At 63.6% G+C, this 25,722-nt stretch overlaps 3 protein-coding genes across 3 annotated transcripts; 2 read left to right on the top strand and 1 right to left on the bottom strand.

Moving 5' to 3' along the window:
- Window positions 1–1,532: 1,532 nt before the first annotated feature.
- On the top strand, window positions 1,533–5,237 carry EMIHUDRAFT_112149 (hypothetical protein; the record flags this gene model as incomplete). The annotated part of the gene is made up of 10 exons (XM_005785183.1): window positions 1,533–2,009; window positions 2,065–2,229; window positions 2,389–2,559; window positions 2,739–2,936; window positions 3,217–3,258; window positions 3,365–3,481; window positions 3,956–4,063; window positions 4,591–4,644; window positions 4,717–4,817; window positions 4,964–5,237. The coding sequence occupies 10 exons, from the start codon at window positions 1,533–1,535 to the stop codon at window positions 5,235–5,237; spliced, it is 1,707 nt and encodes a 568-aa protein (XP_005785240.1).
- A 3,394-nt stretch (window positions 5,238–8,631) lies between these two features.
- EMIHUDRAFT_230423 (hypothetical protein) lies at window positions 8,632–9,112 on the bottom strand (the record flags this gene model as incomplete). The annotated part of the gene is made up of 2 exons (XM_005785182.1): window positions 8,632–8,676; window positions 8,756–9,112. The coding sequence occupies 2 exons, from the start codon at window positions 9,110–9,112 to the stop codon at window positions 8,632–8,634; spliced, it is 402 nt and encodes a 133-aa protein (XP_005785239.1).
- A 331-nt stretch (window positions 9,113–9,443) lies between these two features.
- On the top strand, window positions 9,444–9,935 carry EMIHUDRAFT_230422 (hypothetical protein; the record flags this gene model as incomplete). The annotated part of the gene is made up of 1 exon (XM_005785181.1): window positions 9,444–9,935. The coding sequence occupies one exon, from the start codon at window positions 9,444–9,446 to the stop codon at window positions 9,933–9,935; it is 492 nt and encodes a 163-aa protein (XP_005785238.1).
- Window positions 9,936–25,722: the final 15,787 nt, after the last annotated feature.

The raw sequence follows: 25,722 nt of genomic DNA, 5'->3' as shown, positions 1-25,722 counted from the left end.
CCCCACCGTCGATAAATTCCCCCCCACCGTCGATCCCCCCACCGTCGATCTTGGGATAAATTCCCCCCTTGGGCTCGAAAAAAAATCCCGCACCGCTGGCACGCTTCGAACTTGGGCTAGTCTGCCAAACTCGCACAAGTCGCCGTCGCGCAGCTACTGACGCATAGCGCGTTGCAGTGTCTGCAGCCAACCCTCGCCGCCTCGCTCGCTGCCAGTCAGTTTGCGAAAACCCCGTGGCGAGCCAAACCTCGAGCAAGCATGGAAGCGGACTTGTAAGTCGCAGGCGTGAACGCCATAAAGCGTGTAGCCGTGAAAGGTCTCTTGCAGCAGCGGACTACGAAGAGTGTTGTTGGACTTAGTTGAGTATCTAATTTTCTGTTTGGTGCGGGGGCTTCGACACCCGCACCATACGTCGCGTTAGTGTTCGTACTTGATTGAACACGATTGGGGCTAACTTGCCAGCAATCTACACCGAACCAACAACACAACAACTACTCGGCAGAGGCGGGAGGACAGTGCGGAAAAAATACGTGGCATCAGCATGAATAACGGGCGGCTTAAGCTGACCGGTTGTTGACCTAACTCGGCGCCAGTAGCAGCGGCGCCGTCCAAAGCAGACCCGCCAGCAGCGCGCACGGGTTAACAGCAGGATCGAGAGCATTGGCCTGTCCGAGGGTTTCCGGCAACCCAGAGGGAAACCAGAGGGTCCCCAGCACTTTGCGTTTCCGGAAGTTTCCAGGGAAACCAGAGGGTGTTTGGTGCTCCATTCTGTTTCTCTCGAGTTTCCCTCGGGAAACTCGCGAGTTTCCCTGAGTCTGAGAGCTGGTCTGGGGCAAAATCTGGGGCAAAATTGAGGAAATCGGCACGATACCCAGGTATTTTCCAGGTATACCGGGGTTTTCCAGGTATACCCGCAAAATACCCGGTATTTTGCCGATTTTGGCCCCAAAACAGCCTCAGACACGGCTCAGAGCCCCCCCCAAATGACGAATTCCACGGAGTTTCCCCGGGGTTTCCCGAGGAAACTAGAGGGTGTTGTAGGGAAACGAGCAGGAAACACGGAAAGGAAACCAGGTAGGGTGCGAGAGGAAACCCTCGGACAGGCCAACGAGAGCACCTCAGGAGACAGTGGATGATTGGGGTCTTCAATCGAGCGCGAGCAAGAGGGTCGCCGCGCCGCGCGCGGCCCATCCCTTGTCAGGCGCATGTCTGCCAGTCCGTGCACAGTGCTCCATAACAGTGCTCGCGCCATAGGCGCAGTTGTAGTGCGCCAATAGATCCGTGTTTTGTGCACTCACGACGAAGCGGTCAAACGGGCTGTTTGATGCCTTGTCAATGTCACGTTGGTGGGCTGACTAGTACCCTAGTCACGCTGCCACTGTGGGCTATGTCAGCGTCCACGCCCTAGTCGTCATGCTTGGCCGGCGCGAAGCGCCGGCGGACAATTCCGGTGAGAATTCTTTTTGCGCGACGCCACCTCTATAAAGCCCCCCGGCCCGACTCCTCTGGGCACTACTCCGCGTCGCCTGCTCATGCGCAGCCTTTCCCTGCTGCTTCTTGCTGTCGGCTCGGTCGCGCAAAGCGACGAGGCCGCCGCCGCCTCCACGGCGACAGCACTGCAGCGAGCCTGCGCCGACGCCGGCGTCGCAAACGCCAGCGCCCTGCTGGCGCACGCGCGCAAGCTGCACAACGGCGACGACGGGCGGTCCACAAAGCAGCCCGCCGAGGCCGCGCCGCTGTACGCCGCTATCGCCGCCGCCAACTCGACCAGCCTCGTCAGCCTGGACGACGCGTGCGCGGCCGCCACGGCGCTCGGCCACATGTACCTCCAGGGCGACGGCGTGCAGCGGGACGGAGAGCGGGCGTACGACCTGTTCCAGCGCGCGGCGGCGTTCGGGGCGCCCGAGGCGCAGTACGCGCTCGGCGTCCTCCACGCCGCCGGCTTCAACGCGCCCAAGGACACGCCCCTCGCGATGACGTTCTTCCACTTTGCGGCCGAAGGAAGCTCTGTGGCCCAGTCAACCTCGGAACTGTCTCGGAACCTTCTCGGAGGCTTCCCTGTAGGCCGAAGGAGGTTCTGTCGGCGCGCAGCTGGCGCTCGGGTACCGGCACCTCCTCGGCGTGGACGCGCCGAAGGACTGCGGCAAGGCGCTCCTCTACTACTCCCCCGTCGCCGAGCGAGTCGTCTCCTCTGCACAGCGGCTGCGCGGCGGCAAGCTCCTCGAAAAGGTGGCCTCTCCCGCTGCCCCGCTGTCGGCGGCGAGGCGGAGGAGACTGCTTGCCGCCTCACGCGCGGCGGTCCGAGCCGTTGTGAACAGGTCCGCCTCGTCGAGAAGTTCCTAGACACTTCCTAGACACTTCCTCGTTCACACCTCGCGCTGTGAACAGGTCCGCCTCTCGCTCGACACGCCTCTGGGCGGCGGCGGCAAGAGAGGCGCAGACGACGACGTGATCCAGTACTACGAGCACTCCGCGAGGAAGGGCTCTGTCGACGCGCAGCTGACGCTCGCGCACCTCAACTTGCATGGCGCGCGTGGGCTCGTGCCGGACCACCGAGCTGTGAACGGCGTCTCTTCACACCTGCAAGCTGTGAACAGGCGCGCGCGGGCTCGTGCCGGACCACGCCCGCGCCTTCGAGTTTTACTCGCGCGCGGCGGCGGCGGGCGAGGCGGCGGCGTAGACTCGCACGTTCGGTGTACCCTACCGACCCGGTACCCAAACCCAGTGGAAGAGAGTAGGCGGCGGCGTACTCGCACCTCGGACACATGTACGCGCAGGGGATGGGGGTGGAGCAGGACAACGCCACCGCGCTCGAGTTCTTCCGCAAGGGCGCCGCCAAGGGGCACGCGCCGAGCCAGAACGGGCTCGGCTACATGTACATGCAGGGGTACGGGGTCGCGCAGTCGCACTCCAAGGCGCTGCAGCTCTTCCAAAAGGTGGCGGGCCAGCTCGGACCATCTCGGGCCAGCTCGGGCCAGCTCGGACCATCTCGGGCCAGCTCGGACCATCTCGGACCAGCTCGGACCATCTCGGGCCAGCTCGGACCAGCTCGGACCATCTCGGGTGAATCCGGCGAGTCTCGTCATCTTCCCCCCCACACCTCCCTGCAGGCGGCCGAGCGAGGGAACGCCGAGGCGCAGCTCAACCCCTCGACGCGAGGCACATCTCCCCCCCCCCCCCTTCATCTCCCCCCCCCCCCACCACCACCCACCTCAGGCTCAGTTCAACCTCGGAGCGATGCACATCGCCGGCCTCGGCGTGCGCAAGGCGCACAGACACGGCCTCTGCGCCACTCCACCCTCCAGCAGCCGTCCGTGAACCTTCTGTGAACCTTCCGTGAACCTTCTGTGAACCTTCTCGCAAGGCGCACGACAAGGCGCTGCACCACTTCACCCTCTCGGCCCACCAAGGGCACACCCTCGCCCTCTACAACCTCGGCCAGATGCACCTGAATGGGCTCGGCACCGCCGCCTCGTGCCCGGTGAGACATGGGGAGAGATGTGCGGGAGATGTGGAAGAGAGATAGGGGAGATGCACCTGAATGGGCTCGGCACCGCCGCCTCGTACCCTGTACCCGTCCAGCTCCTCGAGGGCGCAATCTCGGGTCATCTCGGGGCATCTCGGGTCATCTCGGGTCATCTCGGGTCATCTCGGGTCATCTCGGGTCATCTCGGGTCATCTCGGGTGATCTCGGGCAATCTCGGGTATCAGGTTGCCGTCCAGTTCCTCAAGGCCGTCGCGGAGCGCGGCCCGTGGGGGTCGATGCTGATGGAGGCGCACGACGGCCTCCTGGGCGGGCGGGAGGAGGCGATCTCCCCATATCTCCCCATACCTCCCCATATCTCCCCATATCTCCCCCTGGGCGGGCGGGGGGGAGGCGCCGCTGCAGCCGCCCGCCTCGCCCGCCTCGCCTCTCCGAGATGACGCGAGGTGACGCGAGATGTGCCGAGACCAGGCGCCGCTGCAGCTGTACGCGTCTCTCGCCGAGGGGGGGTACGAGGTAGCGCAGTCGAACGTCGCCTTCTTGCTCGACGAGCACTACATGGCCTCCCCCGACTCGCAAGTGGTCGGCCTGTCCGGCGAGGCGCTCGCGCAGCGCGCCTTCTCCTTCTACAAGGCGCGGACACCTCCGAGACGCTTCCGAGGCACTTCCGAGACGCCCCCGAGACAGTTCAGCGCGCCTTCTCCTTCTACATGGCGCAGACTCCCCCTCCCCCCCCCCCCCCCCTCTCTCTCTCTCTCTCTCCCTCTCTCTCTCTCTCTCTCTCCCTCTCTCTCTCTCTCGCTCTCTCTCCCTCTCTCTCTCTCTCTACACACACACACACACACACACACACACACACACACACACACACACACACCCACGCACGCACGCACGCACGCACGCAGGCACGAGACTCCCACACCGCTCACCCACGCGCACTGGGGGGCTCCTGTCGTCTAGACGCGGAGTCGCGAGGGTTGCCCTGGCCCTTGCCCCACCACCTCGTGTGTGTGGAGAAGTTTACCTCGCCTTGCCTCAGGCCTTGCCTCAGGCCTCCCCTCTGCGTCACGATGTGGCCACTCCTCATTCACGGCTGAGTCGCGCAGGCGTCCTTCGACTTGGCGTACATGTACACGCACGGGCTCGGGCTGCCCAGCGACGTGCGCCTCGCGCGGAGCTTGGCGCCGCCGCGACGCCATTCTTGTTGGGATCTCGTTTTCTTTTTTCTGTAGGTGCACCTGGCGGAGCGGCACTACGACCAGGCGATGGACGCGTCGGCGGACGCGTACTTGCCCGTGCAGCTGGCGCTCCTCGAGCTGCGGCTGGTCGCTTGGTGGCAGTCTCGCACGCGGCGCTCGCTAAGTACTACTCATCAGTGCTAACTCGTACTCATTGATACTCTCTAGGTGGCAGTCTCGCACGCGGCGCTCGCTAAGTACTACTCATCAGTGCGAACTCGTACTCATTGATACTCTCTAGGTGGCAGGCTCACACGGGGCGCTCCGACTCCCCCGTCCTCGCGGCGCGGCGGCTGCTGGCGACCGCGTGGGCGAGGGGCTGGGGCATCGCCGCGGGGGAGGCGGCGGAGGAGGGGGAGGGCGCGACGGGCGCGGGTGCCGCGGATCTCGCCGCTCTGTGGCGCGCAGCGGCGCCGGAGTGGGACACGCTGCTGCTTGCGGTGCTCACCGCGGCGCTCGCGTCGGTGCTGTCGCTGCGGGTGCGGCAGCAGGCGCGGCAAGCGGCGGCGCGGTAGGAGCGACGAGCAGCTCGGACGCGCAGCTCTATCTATGTGTGCAGTCTGTATGGAGTCTCGTGCTCGTGTGGTGGAGAGATAGCGCGGGCGGCGATACCGGATAGGAGGGCAATCAGCCACACACACACACACACACACACCCCACGCCACCCCACCCGCGCGTGACGACGCGACGTGTGCTGATCGGATGCGAAGCGATTGCGATTTGCGTGTGCATAAATAAAATGAAAGTTGAAACGCTTGCAATGAAACTTGAATGTTGAAAGGGGGGGCAAGGCAACTCGTGCGTCGCGTGGTCCGTGTAGAGGGTGTAGGAGGTAGGACGGGATTGCTGATTGCTCAGGTCGAAATAAATAAATAAAAACGGACACCTCTACTGTGAGATGGGTAAAAAGGAACAGGTCCCCGAGAGATGGGCCCAGGTAGGAGGCTCCACGCCACCTGACTCGCGTCGTGCCACCTGACTCTCGCCTGGAGAGGCCCTAGGAGAGGCCTCTTAGCCGAGGCACACGTGGCAATCGCCACGTGCGCCAACAGGGATTTCGGCCATTTTAGAGCCTTTTGCACAAAAATGCAGGTGGCTTTAGCCACTTGCTCCATGAGCGAAACAGTGCAAAAAGCACCTGGAGCAGATGGCTTACGCCGCCTGTGGACATGGGCAAAACAGTGCAAAAAGCACCTGGAGCAGATGGCTTACGCCGCCTGTGGCCATGGGCAAAACAGTGCAAAAAGCACCTGGAGTAGATTCCAAACGCCGCCTGTGGCCATGTGATGCGCTCGGGTGGCGCCAAGGGCTTCGGCCCCCTCCAAGCCACCTGCCCCGCCCCCCTCGCCACACGTGGAGGGCTGGAGCACGTGCGCCACCTGGGCCCAGGCAGGTGGCAACAGGTGGCTTCAGCCCCCTCCAAGCCACCTGCCCCCCCTCCCTCGCCACACGAGGAGGGCTGGAGCACGTGCGCCACCTGGGCCTGGGCAGGTGGCTCCAGGTGGCTTCGGCCCCTCCAAGCCACCTGCCCCGCCCCCCTCGCCACACGTGGAGGGCTGGAGCACGTGCGCCACCTGGGCCTGATGGGTGGGCAGGTGGCGCCAGGTGGCTTCGGCCCCTCCAAGCCACCTGCATGCCCCCCCTCGCCACACCTGGAGGGCCGGAGCACGTGCGCCACCTGGCGCAAGTTTGAATTCGGAAACGGAAAATCCGAGCCACGGAAGGGCTGGCCTGCCAAACGCGAGCCTCCCCGCTCCTCCCCGCGCTGCAAACTGGGACTGTGGGGTGTGTGAAAGAGGGCCTGCGGCGGTCATCGGCGGCTACAATCAATGTCCGGCGTCGACATAAGCCTGGGGCTTCAACCCGGCCCGCGCGGGCGTTTGGTGTGGCTGCAAACGCCGCAGGAGCCGGTGGCTGCGCTGCTCACGCGCCGTTGCTGCCGACGCTGAGCAGTCTGACTCGCCAATGAGAAGACTGCCCGATAATACGCCATCACTCGATCCCCGATAAACCAGGCCATGCAGAGCTTTGTTTGTCGGCCTCGTCGACGTCGTGTGCTGGCTGCGCGGAAGAGTTGCGAGAGTGGATTGTGGAGGCGCGGCGGGGGCGGCTCGTGGTGCCGAGGCGGTGTATAGTACATTCCTATTCAAAAGAACACGCACGATGAAATTCCCGAAGTGACGCCCAGGTGGCGCACGTGCTCCAGCCCTCCAGGTGTGGCGAGGGGGGGCATGCAGGTGGCTTAGAGGGGCCGAAGCCACCTGGAGCCACCTGCCCGGGCCCAGGTGGCGCACGTGCTCCAGCCCTCCAGGCAGGTGTGGCGAGGGGGGCAGGTGGCTTGGAGGGGGGCGAAGCCACCTGGCGCCACCCGAGCGGTCACATGGCCACAGGCGGCGTTTGGAATCTACTCCAGGTGCTTTTTGCACTGTTTGCGCATGGCCACAGGCGGCGTAAGCCATCTGCTCCAGGTGCTTTTTGCACTGTTTTGCCCATGTCCACAGGCGGCGTAAGCCATCTGCTCCAGGTGCTTTTTGCACTGTTTTGTCCATGTCCACAGGCGGCGTAAGCCATCTGCTCCAGGTGCTTTTTGCACTGTTTTGCTCATGGAGCAAGTGGCTAAAGCCACCTGCATTTTGTGCAAAAAGCTGCAAAGGACTCGTGGAGGCACGTGGCGCTTTCCCCGTGTGTCTCGTGCAAAATCCGGCATTTTGTGGCTTTCAGGTGGCACGACGCGATTCAGGTGGTGTGGAGCCTCCTACCTGGGCCCATCTATGAGGTCCCCGCCCGTGCGATGTTTGTGCAGGGTTCTTTGTGGGTGTGGTCGGCGACTAGCCGGGGTCGTCCTCCCCCCCGATGCGCGATGGTTGGACTAGCACTAGCCGTCTTCCACATGGTCCCTCGGGTCCTTGCTGCTCCTAATCTCTTCGTACATCCTCCTGCTGATCTCCTCAAAGTCCTGCTCCCTCCACCTCGTCTCGCCCTGCGCGTCTGCTCCGCCTCCCCGTACTGTGGTCGTATGGCACGTGGGGGGTAAATTATCAACGCAGCCCCCCTGGCGGTTGTGGCTTGTGCGCCAGCGCAGGCCCTTCGATGGTGTATCAGTCACCTTATGCCACCATCCGCATATCCATGCAAGTTTTGCGACGGTGCAACATGCACATGCACATGGACATGGACATGGACATGGACATGGACATGGACATGGACATGGACATGGACATGGACATGGACATGGACATGGACATGGACATGGACATGGACATGGACATGGACATGGACATGCACACGCACATGCACATCTGTGCAGAGGCAGCGTGTGAGCAGCAGAGCTGCTCTTCAAGGAGCGAAGAGCTGCATGCCACCGAAGGCGCTGTCGAGGTTCGCCGAGCGCAGCGCAGGTTGGAGGAAGCCGCCGCCGACGAGCGCAGAGCGCTGCGTGGTCGGATTCACTCTCCGCCGCGGGAACACGACCCATAGTCGTGGGAGGCGGTGTCCCCGTCTTAGCGGCGAGGCGCGGGACTGTCTGTGAAGTGGGTCGCGTCCCCGGATGTCCTCAACTCCACGGCCCTAGCCACAGTCTGTAGTTTAAATCAAGGTCGGCGCGCGCGGTGCGGCGTGGGTCGCGCCCAGCCCCAGGCCCCAGGGAGCCCCCGCGGCCACCTCTGCGCCTGCTGCCTCGCGACGCGGGTGCGCCGGGGGCAGCAGCGGCGCCCTACGCTCTAGGCGTCTATACTGACGTAGGCGCGCGCGGCAAGCGCGAAGCGGCGGCGCGGCAGGTGAGCGCGGCGACGTCCGACGAGCAGTCTCGGGCGTTCGCGCGTAGCTCTGTGGTATTTTTGGGTGTGCACAAGCTTTACATGTGGGGAGTGTGTATCGCGGGGAACATCGAAACCTTCTTGCTGCACTTAGTCACTCTTGAGGCAGCGGCGGCAACGGAGTCACGAGAACGCAGCCCTGTTGGACAGTCAGCCCCAGAGCTGCGGCGCGTGGAAGCACCTCGCCGCCATCCGCACCTGGTTGAATGAAGACGTACCTGCAGGCGGAACAGGCGGAATAGGCGCCCTGTGAAGGCGCGGTGCTTTGTGTATGGATCCCACGCGGCAGCGCACTTGATTCCCCGAGCCGCAGCGGCCTCCAGCACGTCGACGCCAAGCTTTGGCGAGATGATGAGGTTGACGGCGTCGATCTCGCCGGGCACGGCCTCCAGCGAGGTGGCAACCTCTCCAGATTTGCAGTACGGCGACACTCGGGCGACATTGCGGCCGCAGGCCTCAAGCCGAGCGGCGACATCAAACGCCGGCTTGTTTTGGTTGAGGACGTCGCCAACTACGGCCCAGCGACGAGGGTGAGCTCCCAGCACTGGGCCGGTTGGAGACGTGACGTGCGACATGCGTCGAAGTAGGAGGCGAATGGCACACGGCAGCCCGGTCGCTATAGCCGCAGCCCGTCCTAGCACCTGCTCCTGTGCGCCCCGGGGGGCGGGGGGGTGGGCGCGGGCCTTTTAGAGAGCCCCTCGAACGGGGTGGGTTAGGGTGGTTTAGCGCCCCCTAACCCAGGGCGGGTTAGCGTCGTTTACCCTAGACGGTCACTAAACACGCCTAAACGATGCTAAACCGCCTCGACAAATGCTCTGCCTGGCCGGGGAGCTCCGTTTAACACTAAACCGCCCTAAACCCCTCCACAAGTTTCGCGCGCGTCCACGCTCCTCTACCGTCAGACATATGCCAGCATCTCCCACGGCCGCGCGCACCGCCACCGACACCGCAAACGGCGCGAGTCCGCCACCGTCGCCTTCCCCCGAGTCTCCGCTCGCCGCCTCCCGCGAGGAACTCAACGCCACCCTCACCTACATTCGCGTCACGCCCAACGGCCGCATTGCAGCCGCTGTCGGCTCCGGTGACTCGAGGGTGGAGACCGACCCAGGGTGGGAGGTGCACAAGGAGCAAGCCCGCCAGGCCCGCGAGGGGCAGGAGACCTCCTCCACCCCGACGCGCTCGCCAGGAGAGGCCACCGACCCACCCGCACAACTCGAGGCCGAGCCGGCGGCGGTCGCCGAGGGCGGACCCGGAGCCGGGACCGAGACGGGAGGGGAGGAGGCACGCCCCCCGAGCGGGGCGGCGGTCGAGGCCGGCGGAGCCGACGGGACCGAGCCGGAGGGGCAGGCGGCGGTCGATGGGGTTGGAGCCGAGGCGGCGTGGACGCCATCCGGCTAAACGCCCGATCGTCGGACTAAACGACGACTAAACAGGACTAGTCCAGCCCGACAAATGGTGGCCGCAGGCTGGATCAACACCGTTTAGGCGCGTTTAGTGACCGTTCAGGGTAGACAACGCTAAACCGCCCTGGGTTAAGGGCCCTTAACCCGCGCTAAACGGTGTTAAACTGACACGTTCGAAGGGCTCTCCTTTTAGGGATGTTAGTCATTACAAGAAACAGGGTCGTGGCAGGAGACTGCCAAGCGGCCGTGGGCTCTCAGGTAGGCTCTGGGGTGCTCTGGGGTGCTCTGGGGCCACTCGGGACCGCTCGGGACCGCTCGGGACCGCTCGGGACCGCTCGGCCTCGCTCGGCCTCGCTCGGGGGCGCGGCTGGGACATTTGCGGCCCGCCTCCGGCTGGCTGGGCTGCACGGCTGGGCGGCGCGGAGGTGCTGCAGTGAGAAGAAATTGTAAACAATTCATGAGATTAGCAGCAAAAACAGCAAAGCACTAAGGAAACTGCGCCGTGATGTGTGTGCGGCGGGCACACCGGCCACGGGCCAAACACATCATACCTAGGTCCCTTCATACGCTCCTGGAGCCCAACCATGTGCGCCGCGATCTTCATGACCGCGGCAAGCAGGGTGAACGAGCCACGCCACGTAGTGCACAGAGCCATACGGTTGTCCACTAACCTGGCCAATGAGGTGCTCCACACGCCCATGGTAGTGCTGCACCGTCTTGTTGAACCGTTGTTTCTCGAGGGACAGGTTCCGGCCCTTCCATTCTGTGATGATCTGCCGCTGCCCGACGTAAGCCTTGTCCCCAAGACCATACTCCCATGGCTTGATCCGCGCCTGCAGGAAGCTGGCCCAAGCGCCGCGCCCCCAGGGCTCGCACCTCAACCTCTCACAGACCAGCGCACAGCGCCATAGGACGTATTTTCTTCTCAATAATAAGGCTGTGAACCAGGGCTCGCACCTCAACCTCGCTCAGAGACCAGCGCACAGCGCCATAGGAGGTATTTTCTTCTTGAGCACTTGAGCACCATGGTACGGGACCCCTCGACCGTCTCGCCCTCCCTCACTGGTGTGCTCATCGGGGGGGGGTCATAACAAACACGGTACAGGATCGAGGTGCACGCCGCTGAGGGACCCCTGAGGGTAGATCGAGCGGTGTCGTCGCTCCCCCCTCTCCATCATCTCACAGGGAGACGTCGACGGCGATGGCGGTGTGTAGTGACCGATCGAGCTACAAGAGGAGCTTGTCCAGCAGGATCCGGGACAGGTCTGGTGCACTACCTCACTGGGCCTGAGATCACCGAGACAGCGCCCGTCACCGTCTCGGATTTACGTGGGGTCGAACCACTTCCCCATCGTCTGATTGATTCCAATTTCCTCCTGTGCAGGAATGGAGCTGGAATGGAGAGAGGGCTCGGACGGCGCGTGGCGGGAGAGGGCAGGCAGGGAATGGGCGCGGGGGAGGGAGGGGGGGGCTCAGCCGTGCAAAAAGCGCATCAATTAGTAATATTAATGAACAAATATTGCTCGGCCGTCCATGGAGTGCCGGAGGGGATGTCGACCTTAAGCTAATTGGCGTCGCCCTTGGTCTCTCCCTTTTCTTTTGATTCCCCATACCATTCGGCCAGTTTTCCCGATCGTTGCAGCTTTTACCCAATTCGATTGCTTTTACCACTCGGGCAAACTCGAGATGAAACGGCGGACGGAAAGCGCGGTATTTTCTTCTCAATAACAAGGCTGTGAACTCCCCCCACCCCCAGGGCCTCCAGGGCTCGCACCTCAACCTCTCATAGACCAGCGCAAAGCGCCATAGGACGTATTTTCTTCTCAACAACAAGGTCTGTGAACATAGTTCGAGCAGCCTGGCCTGAAGAGAGAAGAAAAGCCAAAATAGGGCACACGACTCCTTGTTTTTTTTTGTATTCGCTCGGCGCACAACCGAAGCCGCAAATGAGCAAACGTGCAGGTTGTGCCACTCGTTCGATCGATGCTGGTCTCGGCCTGCTGGTCTCGGCCTCGTTCGCAACCGTCGGCTACTCTCCTTTCTCCTCGCGCAGGCCAGCTGCTCCGTTCTTTCCGCCGGACGTGATCAGGGTGCCACGGGTTGGAATACTTACACGTCAAGAGGCTGCCCTGAGCAGAGGAAGTCCTTTTCAAGCACAAACAAGTTGACTCGAGTTGGAACAGTGTCCAATGAAGTGCAGTACTAGTGCCGGTAACCCTTTGCGCTTAGACCTTAGTAGGGCTTTGGCCTTTGCCATTTCGTCACCAGTGCTTTGTTCGTAAGAGAGACGTGATGAGAGACGGTAGAGTCGAGACGGAAGTGGGAGTAGAGACTGTCGAGTGGGGGCTGTTGGGTGAGGGTTTACACTGAAGCGATGAAGATCTGTCATTTTCTCTGCCGTGTATAAATAAATAAACAAAGTACCTTAAGGTAATAAAACGGTCAAACTCTGAGACGAGGTGGGATTTAGGGACATGTGTGTCTCCGCCCTGCACGATCTTGGTGTGAGGGATTTTCAATCCGTCATCGGCGAGGCCCTTTGAGACCGGGAAGCGCACCTCGCCTTGAGGTTCTGCTGCGCGGCGGACAGCGAAGAGTCCGAATTCCTCTGCTCGACCATGCGCGCTCGCCTCAGAGGTCGCGTCTGCGAGGGAGCCGCTGGCTCTTGGGGCCCGAGAGAAGAAAAGCTGGCGGCTGCCCCGGGCCTGGCAAAGGCCCTTCTGCTCTTACAGAGAGAACTTTTGTGAGGTGTGATCTCCCTCTTTGTTTACTTTTCGCTTGGCCGGCCCTGGATGACAAAATTCTCCAAAAAGCTCCGGCGGGCCCTACCTAGTTAGATTACCGATTACCTATTCACGCGCGCGCGAGACTTGCAGACAGGGTTGCCAGGTGAGAGCGAACGGCGCGGTTCACGCCTCGCACAACAGAGAGAGATGCGCTCTGCATGGTGGGACATAAAAGAGAGCGAGTACTTGGGCGAGTAGGCCGTGCGGTCAACGCTGCCGCGCGCGATACTTTGCGAGGCGGCGCAGCTTGAGAACGGCGGTAGGCGAGAAGCCGCCGCCGAACGTCTCGTGGAGCAGCAGGTTGAAGTTGTTGCGCTTGACAAAGATCGCGTCGTGGTAGAAACCGTGATGCGCCTTGACGTAGCCGTGGCCGTTCTTGTGGGAGAAGGATTGGCCGGGCTGCCCGCGCGCCTTGCTTGATTGTTTGGGGTCCGTATGCGAAGATACCTTATGCGAAGATACCTCACGGCACGGGCAGGCCACCATTGACGCTGCCTCCTTGTTCTTCTTCTTCTCCTCCTCCCCTCCACCGGCCCCGCCGCCCGAGAATCCAGGGCGGGGAGTGCCGTCGCTTCCTTTCTAGCGCACACTACTCACTGCATCCACAGTGTCCGGCAGCCAGTTTTTCTTTTTTGTTTGCCACACTCACGCTGGGCACACACGCTGGCGAGTAGAGACCACGCCTCACTTTTTCACAGGGGGGGATCCGTCCGTCTGGAAAAAGGTGCTTTTCGCTGCAATGCTGAAGCCGTCAGGCAAAGCTTGTGGTATACACACACACACACACAAAGCTTGTGCTGTGCACTTGGAGCACTTGGAGTGCAGTCATTAGCCTCACATCCAGGGCCAGGGAGGGGGAAAATGTAGTGGTTGTTTCTTATAACCGCGCCAGTCCCGTGCCTAGTGTCCAGCGAGGTAGTCATTTGTAACATTCTTATAACCTATCCGTGAATGGCGCGTGGTCTCTGCTCGCCACGAAAACCCGGTCCCGGCAAATGAGCAAATCGGTTGGCTCGTTCGATCGATACCTCCTGCTGCTCTCGTTCGCAACCGTGAACGGCTACTCCTTTCTCCTCGCGCAGGCCAGCTGCTCAAGTGTTCTTTCCGCCGGACGTGATCAGGGTGCGAGCGGCGGCCTCGGGCTCCAGCGAGTGGTACCTCCTGGAATCCTGGCCGCGAGTGCGAAAGGAGGGGATACGGCGGCGGTACTGGCGTGGCTCGATGGCGGCGGAGAGGTCAATGCTGGGTTATCCATTGCAGGAGCTTTTTGGAGCCCGCTGCTTGCGGCTGCCATCAGCGGTCACGACACACTGGTTGACACGCTGCTGCAGCGTGGCGCGCTGGTCGACCTGCAGAACGAAATCGGTGCAACAGCTTTACACGTCGCCGCAATTCACGGCCACGACCACGTGGTTGATTTGCTGCTGAGAGGTGGTGCAAACGTCAACCACCAAAACGAGGACGGAGGTACCGCGCTGATGGGTGCGGCTTACCATGGCCGCGCGAGCGTGGTTCGCCGTCTGCTGCGGGCTGACGCCGATGCCGGAATGCGCGACTGGCAGGCCGATACGGCGCTGAAGCTTGCCCAGAGGCAGGGCCACACCGCCTGCGTCGAATCCCTAAAGGAGCACGTCGCGGCCGAGATGGGTGACGCTTCATCTGGCGAGGCGGCAACGCATGCCTCTAACGCCGGCGGAGAACTGAGCGGGTACGCGTTGCACGAACGCATCCTACAGAAGTATGTTCGAGATTGGCAGGCGGGCTTATCGGAGGAGAAGCGGGCGAGATTTACGAGCCTTCAGAAGCTCTTGACCGATAGCGGAGATGTCGATGAAGCTTTCGATGATGTGGCGAGATTTGTGCAAGGACAAGAACACCCTGAAGGAGTCAAACCTGAGGTGCTCAAACTCCTTTTACGAGCAGCCGCCTCGAGCTACAAGCAGAGAATGCCTAACGAGAGCACCGATCTTACCCCCGTGCCCATCTCGGGATGGATTCTGCTGAGCGTGATGGTCGGTTTACTTGGGCTCATGTGGTGGGTTTCTCAACCGCGGCGTCCACGGCGCCCACGTGCGGCGCGACGAAGAGTGCGCAGCTGGGCCGTGCTGAGCGGATTGCCAGAGCGCCTTGCGCTGTCACTTCGGCCTACGCATGGCCAGAGCGCCTTGCGCTGTCACTTCGACAGCGCATACCTACGCACCGCGCCGTGGCACCCACCTCAGGCGCCGCTCGGACTCGGTCGACGGCCGCCCAAATGCCTGGCTCGTGCCAAGCCGACCGGCAGGCGATGCCCTCTCACTGCTAGGCTAACCTCGGGCTTTCAAGCGGCGGTGTGGTGCCGTGAAGGGCACCGGGACCAAAACTACGATAGTTAGTACCGTGCGGGGGCAGTGCATTAATTCTGTCAAAAATGTAAATCTGCTCCGTGGGGCTTATTGGGCTAGGATCATACGTCCGGGAGGCCCCCCTTGCGTGCCGCAACAACCCACAGTGCTGGTACCACTCTGTTCACGTTCACAGGTCGTATCAGGACCATAACTACGATACACCTAAAACAAATAACTACGATACAGGAGGTACGAAGAGGCAGATCCCCAGGGTAGGCGACGGCTAGCGCATCACACTCCTCTCCTTAGAATCCCTGTGTGGTGGCGGCGTGCCGTTCTCCCATCCCTCCCTTGGTTGTCTGTACTTGGAGCACTTGGAGTGCAGTCGGCAACCTCACATCCAGGGCCGGGGAGCTAAGAAGCGCACCCAGCGAGCCGGATGATCGGTATCGGGTTACGGGCTAGAGAGCCCTAGCCCCGGGGGTGCGCGTTCGCAGGGCAAGCCGTTCTTTCTTTCTTTTTGCCCGCCCTTCTTTCTGTCTTCAGGCACTCCTGGCCTGCAGAGGCACTCTCGGCTAGATGCGCTCGTGGACCGGCATGCGCCACCGGTGGTCCGGAGCCTCAAACACTGCTGGCGTGCGAGGTCTCCACCTCCCTCGCCCACGCGAGGAGCGGCAGCAAAGCCTCAACAGCACGCGCGCGAGTTCGCACGTTCCGTCTTCCTGGGCTCCGCTACCCTGGGACGATGCCGTCCATGCCATGCCCGGCACCGTGGTCGGTCCGCACGCGGCTGTCCTACTCTTCTACATGCCGGGCCCGGCGCAGTATGGGTCATGGCCATGGATACAGAGTGCGTTTAAGAAGTCCATCACCGGGGACATGGTAGCCGCAGGCACCCTACCTGCGGCGCACAACTTTTCGTTGGCTGACTTTCTCGGCTTTGTGCACAACAAGCTGCTTGTCGGGATCCCGCTCGGGCCGCTCCTGGCCTGGGTGGGCTTCTCCGCAGAGTCACCGGGTATGGCTGACAACGCGCTCCTGCCCCCCGGGATGGCTCCGCCGGCCAACCGGATGCACCTCTGCTCGGATGCGTTCCGCGGAGTGCGGCGTTGGCTGATTGAGACCACGCGGGAGTCGCTATATGCTGCCGAGCGTGCAGATGACGACGACTGCGCTGACTACCGCGACCTGACAGCAGCGTTACACCTCTTTGTTGACGCCGCAGACGCTCTTGACATCAGCGGCGCGTCGCACGACGCCGTCGCGGGCGGGCGATACTTTGCCGCTGGCCTGACCAGGTCTGCCACCCCCTTCAACCTGAGACACCGTCCGCACCATCCGTAAATTTCTTCATCGCCCTGTACGCACGTAGGTGGCTTCACGCGCACAAGCGCAAGCAGGCTTGCTTCGGCATCTCGTCGCTCGGCGCGTTCGGCGAGGAGGTGGCGCTTGTCTTGCTGCTGGCTTTGAACCCCAGTGCACGCCACCACGCGGCCAACTGCTCTTCGGAGCTGTCGCGCATGACCGACGTCTCCCTCACCTTCGAGAACACGGGGGCTTGCAAGTTGGCCAACGTCAAGCTCTATGGCCTTCGTTCCGTCCATCGCAAGGAGAGCGACTCTTTGGAGATGTGTCTCAGTTTGGGCGTGTCCACTGCTTTCGGGATGCGAGTGCAGTGCTCCTCCTCCGCGCTAAACACGGAGATCTGTCTCCCGATTCTCCTTTGGGCGGCGAGCGCCCGCCCGCCCCTTTAGTTAGTGTTCCCTTTGTAGTATGTAGAGGGGCTAGCACTTTTTTTTGTATCTGTGGAGATCTTCTGAGGTCCGACGCGTTCTAATCTTTCTTTCTTGTATCTTGAGAGAGAGAGAGAGAGAGAGAGAGAGAGAGAGAGAGAGAGAGAGGAGAGAGATTTCACTCTCCAGCGGCCAAGAGCAAGAACTGAATAACACAGTATTACACAGTATATCGCAACGCGGAAACCTGAGGGAGGGTGTAGAGGATGTAGAGTGTAGAGAGCTGTAGAGCTGTAGAGATGCAGAGAGCGCTCTGGAGCGCTGCAGAGCTGTAGAGCTCTATCCGGCGCGGGACGGACTGCCTGCGTTGTAGAGCGCTGTAGCGCGAGCGCATGTAGTTGTAGAGCGCGATTTACTTAGTGTTCTCGGGTCCGTTGGCCTCTTTTGTAGGGAAGAATTTTGATACCCGTCAAGACGCCTGCTGGGGGCAGCTTCGCGATGAAGCCGTCTGCTCCCCCCAGCAAGGCACACACTAGACAGATAGGAGGAGAAAGGGGATGGTGGTGGGTTCGACGAGGAGAGAGAGAAGGTACTGGCGACTGAGGTCTACAGATCTGTGCTTCTGACCGACCTACCTCTGAGGTGCCCACCTTTCATTGTCGCCAACCAGATTCCGATCTCGTCACCGTTCGTTGGGGCGCGCTGGCGCTCGCCAGCGGTATCGAATCATGGCCAAGCGCAAGGTGGCCGCAACGAGCGCTTCGGCTGATGACCCCGTGTTCTACGACCTCAACGACGACGGCGCCCGCCGGCTGACCGAGCACTTCGTCGCCGTGGTCTCCTCGCACATGCAGGAGGGTGAGCACGGGCGCGACGAGCACCTCTCCCTGCTGCCTGCTGCGCTCGGGGTGCACGAGGCACACGTCGACACTCTCGAGAAAGCCAAACTGATCCAGTCGAGGCATGCCGGCACCTGGAGCATTGAGCGCAGCGACCTGTGCGTCGTGCCCGACGCGGTCCGCGACCTGTGCTGCGACCCTGCCGCAGCGACAAAGGCGCTGGAAGACCGGGTCGCCGATAACTGGACGGAGCCGGCCGGCGGCGAGGACCCGCACTCCAACAAGCGCCAGTCCGTCAGCGATCAGGCACGCCGCGCCCCCTCGCTCCCTCCTCCCCGCCACCTGGTGCTGTGCGCGCCTCTCACTCGTGTATTCACTCGCGCTCGCCTCAGGAGAAACGTGCCGACGTGGCGTCGTCGGCCGGCGACCTGGCCCCGGCGCCTCCAGCGCCGTCGCCCCCTCTCGGCCTCCTGCAGGCACTCGAGTCCGGCGTGCGGACCTGCCTAGCGGCTCAGCCAAAGCCAGAGCATGGACTGCGGGCGATCCCGGCCGGTGGACTGGACGTGCCATCCGGGCCGCTGCTGCCACACCGCGCCCAAATCGAGGCAGACTTGGGCGATGAGGTCAATTTTGGCGAGGGCAGCTCGTGGCGCCTTAGCAACTTGCTTTGCCACGCTGCCATGACTCCCCGTGGGCAGGAGGCGCTGCGCCGGCGGCTGAACCCAACACCGAACAACGAGCAGGAGGAGCAGCAGCGGGCTCACGAGCAACGCCTGCGCAAGCAGCTGGCCGACCTCCAGGCGCCTCCGCACGCCCCCCCCACCCCCCCCCCACCCCCTTCCCCCCCTCTCCCCCCCCCACCCCTCCCACCTCCCCCCCTCCCCCCTCCCCCCCCCTCCGCCCTCCGCCCTACCCCCCCCCCCCTCCCCGCCCCCCCTTTGCCCTCCGCCCTCCGCACCCACCCACCCCCCTCCACCCCCCTCCACCCCTTCCTCACGCAGATGTCCGCTTGGCATCATCCGACAGCGCCACCCCCCCAGACTCACCTGGGAGACACCCCATTGCCTGCGTCCCTGCAAAGAAGCGGGACACATTTGCAGCAGCTACTTGCGCGCTTCCCAGAGGCGGCGGAGCTGAGTGATGGCGAGGCGCGCGCGCAGCACGGTGCCGCCCTCACCGAGGTGATCGACGCGTCGGACATTGAGGACGGAGGCGGGGGCGGCGGCTCGTTTACGCGCGAGCTGCTAGTCGACTACCTCCTCAACGAGATGAACATCAGCGCGGACATCGCCGCGGCGCCGCTTGCGCCCCCTCTGCAGGCGGCAATCGCGGCGACGCACTTATTTGCGGCGGAGCAGGCGCAGGGGCACCAGCCCCCTCCCACCCGTGGCTCTCTCACTCACCGAATGCTCTCTCTCCCCCGTCGTATAGATGGGCATCGTCCAGGCGCTGCTGCAACAGGTCTCGGAGGCGTCTGTGGCTGCTTGCGCTGATCTTTGGCGACGGCAAGGTCTCGAGGCGGCACACCTCATTTCTCTAGTCTCGTTGCACGCCCGGTGCACCGGAAACTGCGTCAGATGGGAGAAGTCATCCGAGATAGACCCATGGTTGTGAAGGATTTGGGGGCGATGGACGTTAAATAAAACGGGCAAACTGAAACTCTGAGACGAGATGGCAGATGGGATTTAGGGACATGTGTCCCCGCCCTGCACGATCTTGGTGTGAGGGATCTTTAGTGGCGAGAGATAACTATTCTTTTGTTTCGCGCCAGTTGTGCTTGTGGTTTGTGGAGTTGTGCCCAGTTGTGGCTTGTGGATGTGGTTGTGCGAGAGATAGTTGTATTATGTATTGCAATGTATAAAGGTGTCTTTCTTTTGCAGTCCCCCTGCGCCCGGGGGCAAAGGCCGCCAAGGGCAAGGCCCACAAGCGCCAAGGCGCAAGGGGGCCGCCGCCGGCGGGCGTCCGAAAATTCTTTTTTCACGGGAGAGCGGCGCCTTCGTTGACGTTGCGGTCAGATAGATAGATAGATAGATAGACGTTCTAAGACGTAAGAGCGTGTGCGTGGGTCCTCTGGCTCTGCGAGTTCTTCCGGACAATGAGCCGAGAGACCTTCGCCGTGCCTTCTTTTCGTTTTCCTTTTTCCCTTTTCGCGGGAAGTCCGGCACCGCACCATATTGCCAACGACAGGTGTTTTGATACGAGAGACCTTTCTCCGCCGTGCCTGCTTTGCCTTTTCCTTTTTCCCTTTTCGCGGGAAGTCCGGCACCGCACCAAATTGCCAACGACAGGTGTTTTGTGCATATATGCAGCCCTCCGCGATGCTTCCGCTCCTCTTCCTCGGCACCCTCCAGGTCGTGCCCCGCGATGAACGTCCGGTTGGGAACGTGCTCCGCGACGACCACGGCGCGATCACGCCCATCTCGCGCTCGGATGCCCTGGCTCTCATAGCTCGCGGCGCAAAGAAGACGCACCGGCGGTATGTGGCTGGGCTGCTCTTTGATGTCGCCCACGACGGCTTCGACCCGTCGAGCTGGAAGCATGTTATTCGCCGCCGCCGCCACCAGGGTCTGCAGACGGGCTCCACCCGAGGGCGGCGCCTCTACTACCGTCTGCAGCCCAATGACGGGAAGCCCGCCTCTGTCGTTTGTGTCATCTTTCCCAGCGGCAGCGCGCCGTCTTCCACCAGGCCGGCGCGCGACGCGTGTTCCCTGCTCACAGGGGTGAGCCTCTGCCCGCCAGAAGCCCTCCGCCACCACCCACCACTCGCCGACGCGCTCCTCTCTGCGCGCGTCTCGCAGGTCAATGCGGACGTGCGTGGGGGTGAGCTCGCCAACGGGCTGATGGTGGGCGGCGGGTCGCATTGGTCCTTTGATGGCGGAGTGCAGAGGTCCTACAAACCACAGCAGCTGCGTGAGCGCAAGCGCAAACAGGGCACGAGCGACGAGCCCTCGCAGCAGCTCGAGAACGCCTTTGCCTGCACGAGCATCTTCCAAGGTGCGCAACGCGCCGCGCCGCCCCACACCGCACCCTCGTGACTGCTTCCGTTGAGCCCATGTGCAAGGGTCTGGGGGGGCTGTCAGTGGAGAGCACTACGGCTGCTCGAAGCGACCCCTCCTCAGTAGTCTCGAGGAGAGAGAAGGGGGGGGTGGCACCGGCCTCTCGGCCGCGGAGGCGGCTTGCTAAGGTCCCCCCCCCCCCCCCCCCAACCAAGGCGTGCCTGTCATTGGCCCTCTCCTCGACCACCTCATTGCCATCCACAACAAGGTTGGGCTCTTTGCTGCAATCAGCTCCATGCTCAGCAATCCCGAGCACATCGACGTGAACGACGACTCGCAGTCATTCGCCCACTGGTTTAGGAAGGACCCGGCGGCTTGGTGGCTGCTCTTCCCAGAATACTCTCTCGAGCTGGAGGATGGGGTGGGGGTGAGCTGGGATGGGAGGTGTGTGTCTCACTGCACCGCGATGCCGCGCGGCGTGGCCGAGGGCGACGAGCTTTGGAGTATCTGGTTTGGCTCGCAGGCCAAGGGACAGTCGCTGGAGCGGCGCAACGCGGACCTTGTGTGTGCGCTGGGGCTGCGCGCCAAACTGGGGAAGGGGATGCCACGGGTGGCAATGGGGGACTGGGTGTGGGTGAAGCACTATCCGCACACGTCCGATCGCGGGTCGGGTCGGTTTCGGTGCCAGCTCGCAGCTGGGGCGTGTCAGCCAGGTGGAGGGGGGGATGGTGCATGTGCGCGCAAAGATGTCTGGGTCTGTGTGTGTGCTGAAAGTGCCGTGGCAGGGAGTGGTGCATGCGGTGGAGCGGCGGCGGGGGGGATACCGAGCGCGAGGCCATCGTGGGGCAGCGGGTTAGGGTGTACTGGCCAGGGGACGACCGCTTCTGTGCGGGTGTTGTGCAGGGAGGGATGAAAAAAGACCCCTCTCTAATTAAAGAAAAACATGGCGCATGGCATTACAGTCGGGAACCGCTCATCAGCGTTGCATCTACAGTATGTGTGCATATGACTGGCTCCTTTCTCACGCTCGCCGCCGCCTGCCGGGGCGCTCCCATCCTCGTCGCCGGCCACGCCGTCGGCTCGGACATGATCCGCAACAACATCTCGGGCCCGCTGCTGGCCAACCAGAACCAACCGCCGTCGTGGCTGCCGCCCCCTCAGCTGACTGCCCTGCCGTCGCCCTCCGTCTCACCGCCGCCGCCGCCGTCCGCGCCGCCGTCCGCGCCGCCGCCGCCGTCCGCGCCGCCGCCCTCGCCTCCGCCGCCGCCGCCGCCGCTGCCGCCGCCGCCGCCCTCTCCGCCACCTCCCTCTCCTCGGCCAACCCGATCGCAACCCACCCGACCGCCGCCATCACCGCCGCCGCCGGCCTCACCGCCTCCGCCGTCCGCCTCGCCCTACATGCCGCCGCCGCCGCCGCCGCCCGCGCCGCTGCTCGTCTCGCCGTCCGCGCCGCCGCCGCCGCCGCCGCCACCACCACCGCCTCCGCCGCTGCTGTCGCTGCCGCTGCGGGCCGACCTGAACCCGCCACCGTCGTGGCCGCCGCCCCCGCAGCTGACTGACCCACCGCCGCCGTCCACCTCACCGCCGCCGCCGCCGTCCGCGCCGCCGTCCTCGCCGCCGCCGCCCGCGCCGCCACCCCCCTCGCCGCCGCCACCCTCGCCGCCGCCGCCCTCGCCGTCCCTCTCGCCGCCGCCGCCACCGCCACCGCCGCCCTCGCCGCCGCCGCCGAGTGTGCCATTGCCATCGCCATCGCCATCGCCGCCATCGCCGTTGCCGCCGCCGCCATCGCCGTTGCCTCCGCCACTGCAGATATCTCCGCCATCTCCGCCATCTCCGCCATCTCCCCAGCCGCCGCCACCACCACCGCCGCCGCAACCGCCGCCACCGTCACCGCCGTCGCCGCCGCCGTCGCCGCCGTCGCCACCATCGCCGCCATGGCCGCCGCCGTCGCCGCCGTCGTCGCCGCCGTCGTCGTCGCCGCCGCAACCAGGGAAATCGTTCGCCATCGTTAGTCTGTTTGCCGCACTTGCGGTCGTACCGCTCATCTGGAGGCGCAGCTTGCCTGCGACTCAGGCATACCAGCACAGACTCGGCTCCGCGAGTCTTGCGCGCGAGCGTCAGGTCAGAGCGGCACAGAGCGGCACCGTAGACGCGCAAATGGCGGCACGCACCGCCAATTCACATTTCCCCGCGCCAAGGCCGCCAGCAGGCTTTTCGCATCTTCCCGATTCGATCCAAAACCGACGGACTTCGGCAGCAGAGGACGGCAACCAGTGGTGGGCGAGCGCCAGCTTCTTCGTCCTTACGAGGGACAGTTTCTTCGGGACAGACTTTCCAAAGTTCGATCAAGCACTCGAGGATCCAGATTTTCGTTTCAGATCCAATCCTGCTCAACACGAGTGGGGACAAAGACGGGTGAAGAGAGGGACCATTTCACGGAGTGAAGTGTCAAAGACGGATTTCGGTGCTCTCACCAGTGCGATTGCGAACAAAATAGGACCGCTCGCCGCGAAGGAACGCACTTCCTCGCTGAAGAGCTCATACGTGGCCGAAGTGAATTTCAGCCACATCGAAGAGGCTGATGAGGGCACTGCGCTAGCGGCCGCATCGCAGCAGCTCAGCTTTGGTGGCGTGCTGCTCACGTCGGACTCGGCGACGCTACGCTCGTACGGCGTGAGCGACGGCGGCACAGTCTACCTCGACGAGCTGGTGGCGGTGGCGCCGGCAGCGTACCCCGTGCTCGTCAGCCTCCCCGCCTCGTTGTCGGACACATTCGGGGCGAGCCTCGCCGTCGCGGGCTCGGCGTCGGATTCGGTCGGCGCGCTGAAGGCGAAGCTGGCGGCAGCGCTGGGCGTGCTGGCGTCGGCGCAGCTGCTCACATCGGCGGGTGGCGCGGCGCTGTCGGACGACGGCAGCAGCCTCGGCTCGCACGGCGTGGGCGCGGGCGGCGCGCTAGTGCTGTCGCTGACGGGGGCGGCGCCAGTGCCGGTGGGCACCGTGGTCGTCGTGCTTCCGCTGTCGTTGCAGGGCGACCACGGTGCGTCACTCACGCTGTGGGCGGACGCGTCGTCGGCGACGGTGTCGACGATCAAGGCGCAGGTCGAGGCGGTGACGGGCGTGGGGTCGTCGGAGCAGTCACTCAGAGCCAAGTGCCCCAAGCCGACGTGGATGATGGACATTCTGTCGCCAGACTTCGACGACTCATGGGTGTTTGCGCAGACACTCATGAATGACCATGCGACCTGCGCAGTGCGCGAGCACCCCCTTTTGGTCGACGCAGAGGCCGAGCGCCGTCGTAAGCGGCGTACCGCAGAAGGGAGGTACGCGGAAGCAAGAAATGCAGTCGATGCGTACTTCTGGATGGCAATGCGGAGATTCCAAGAGGCGGACGAGGCGGACGACGAGGCGACGGCGGGGCTTCGGCGACGCGAGGCGATGATGGCGTGTTTGACCGGGCTCAGAATGGACACGGGGCATTTTGGACAGGGGGACGTGGGGGAAGTTCTTGCCAAACCGATAATTCAGCGGTTGCATCCTGGCCAAACGGTGGCTCGACTCAACTGCACAGCGGAGCATGGAATGCGGTGCGACATTGAGGTTAGAGAGGAGGCTATCACATACAATGTGAAGCTGGTGCACGCACACCCTCTTAAGGTGGAAGACAAGTTACACTGCCTCACATGCGTGTTCTCCAACGGCAAGACAACGCACGCGTATGTTATGTCCGCCAACGACGGCGGCCCACGGCATCGTGTACTGCTAGTATGCGTAGGTACAAATTTTGAATAACTCTTAGAGAGGAGAAATAGCTTTTCTGTTTTCACGGCTACCGCGGGCGGCGCTGCATCCGACGCGTAGCCAGGCCGTGACGAACCAGGTCCGCTCGGTCTGGAGTGGCGTGCGTACTGGTCGACCGTCTATCGGGGAAATCCTGCCGATCGTTCTGATGCTTGCTTCCGCCATGGCTGCCACGCTGTACATTGGCCTTAATGGCCCTCGGATGCTTGTCGTCTGCATCTCCATCTTCTTGTTTGAGATGTCCGTTTGGCTGATCTGCTGTGAGCTTGCACGGATGTACGCCGCGAGAGCGGCGGCACGAGACGCGGCGGCGAGAAGAGAGGCGGCAAGGGAGGATGCGGTGGCGAGAAGGAGGGAGGCGGCGGCGAAAGAGGCGGCGGCGAGGAAGCAGGCGGCGAAGCAGGCGGCGGCGAGGGTGGCGGCAGCGAGGGAGCAGGCAGCGGCGAGGGAGGACTCGGCGAGGGAGGCAGCGGCGAGGGAGGCAAGGGAGGCAGCGGCGAGGGCGGCGGCATCGAGAAAGGCCGAGGCGAGGGCGGCGGCGGCGGCGGCGAGCAGGGAAGCGGCGGCGAAGGAGGCAGCGGCGAGGGCGGCGGCGAGAAGAGAGGCCGAGGCGAGGGCTGCTGCTGCGGCGGCGGCGAGGGAAGCGGCGGCGAAGGAGGCGCGAGCGGTGGCGGCGAGGGAAGCAGTGGCAAGAGAGGCAGTGGAGGCGGCGGATGCGAGGAAGGCAGAGGAGGCGGCGGAGGCGGAGGCGAAAGCGGTGGCGGTGCAGGAAGCAGCGCGCATCGCTCAAAAGGAGGCGGCGGCGAGGGAGCTGACAAGCAGGCTGGCGGCGAGGGTTGCGGTGCCGGCAAACAGCACTTTGGTCGATACCGCTGCCAGGCTAGGTGGTCGGGGCGGGCGAGGCGGGCGTGGCGGGCGAGGCGGGCGGGGCGGGCGGAGCGGGCGCGGCATTGCTCGCGAGCTGGGCGCCGTCACTGAGTTGGCCGGCGACGAAGCTGGCCAAGCTATTGCCCCGCCGAGCGAGCCACCCGTGACAGTTTCGCTGGCCGACGCCAGGTTCGACACGGGGCGGCCCCTGGCGCCACCAGACTCATCTCACGGGGGCGAGACCACGTGCATCGTGTGCTTCAGCCAGCCCAAGACACACGCGGCGGTGCCGTGCGGGCACCGATGTGCTTGCGGCCCCTGCTCCGCGAAGATGTCTCTCTGCCCCTACTGCCGCGGGACGGTCATGATGTGGATGGAGACGCGAGACGTGTAGTTCGTTGGTGTGTGCTGTGTTCAACAGTACCGTCTCGCCGGT

This window comes from Emiliania huxleyi, assembly GCF_000372725.1.
Source record: "Emiliania huxleyi CCMP1516 chromosome Unknown EMIHUscaffold_163, whole genome shotgun sequence".
NCBI lineage: Eukaryota > Haptophyta > Isochrysidales > Noelaerhabdaceae > Emiliania > Emiliania huxleyi.
This window is presented reverse-complemented; position numbering and strand designations above follow the sequence as displayed.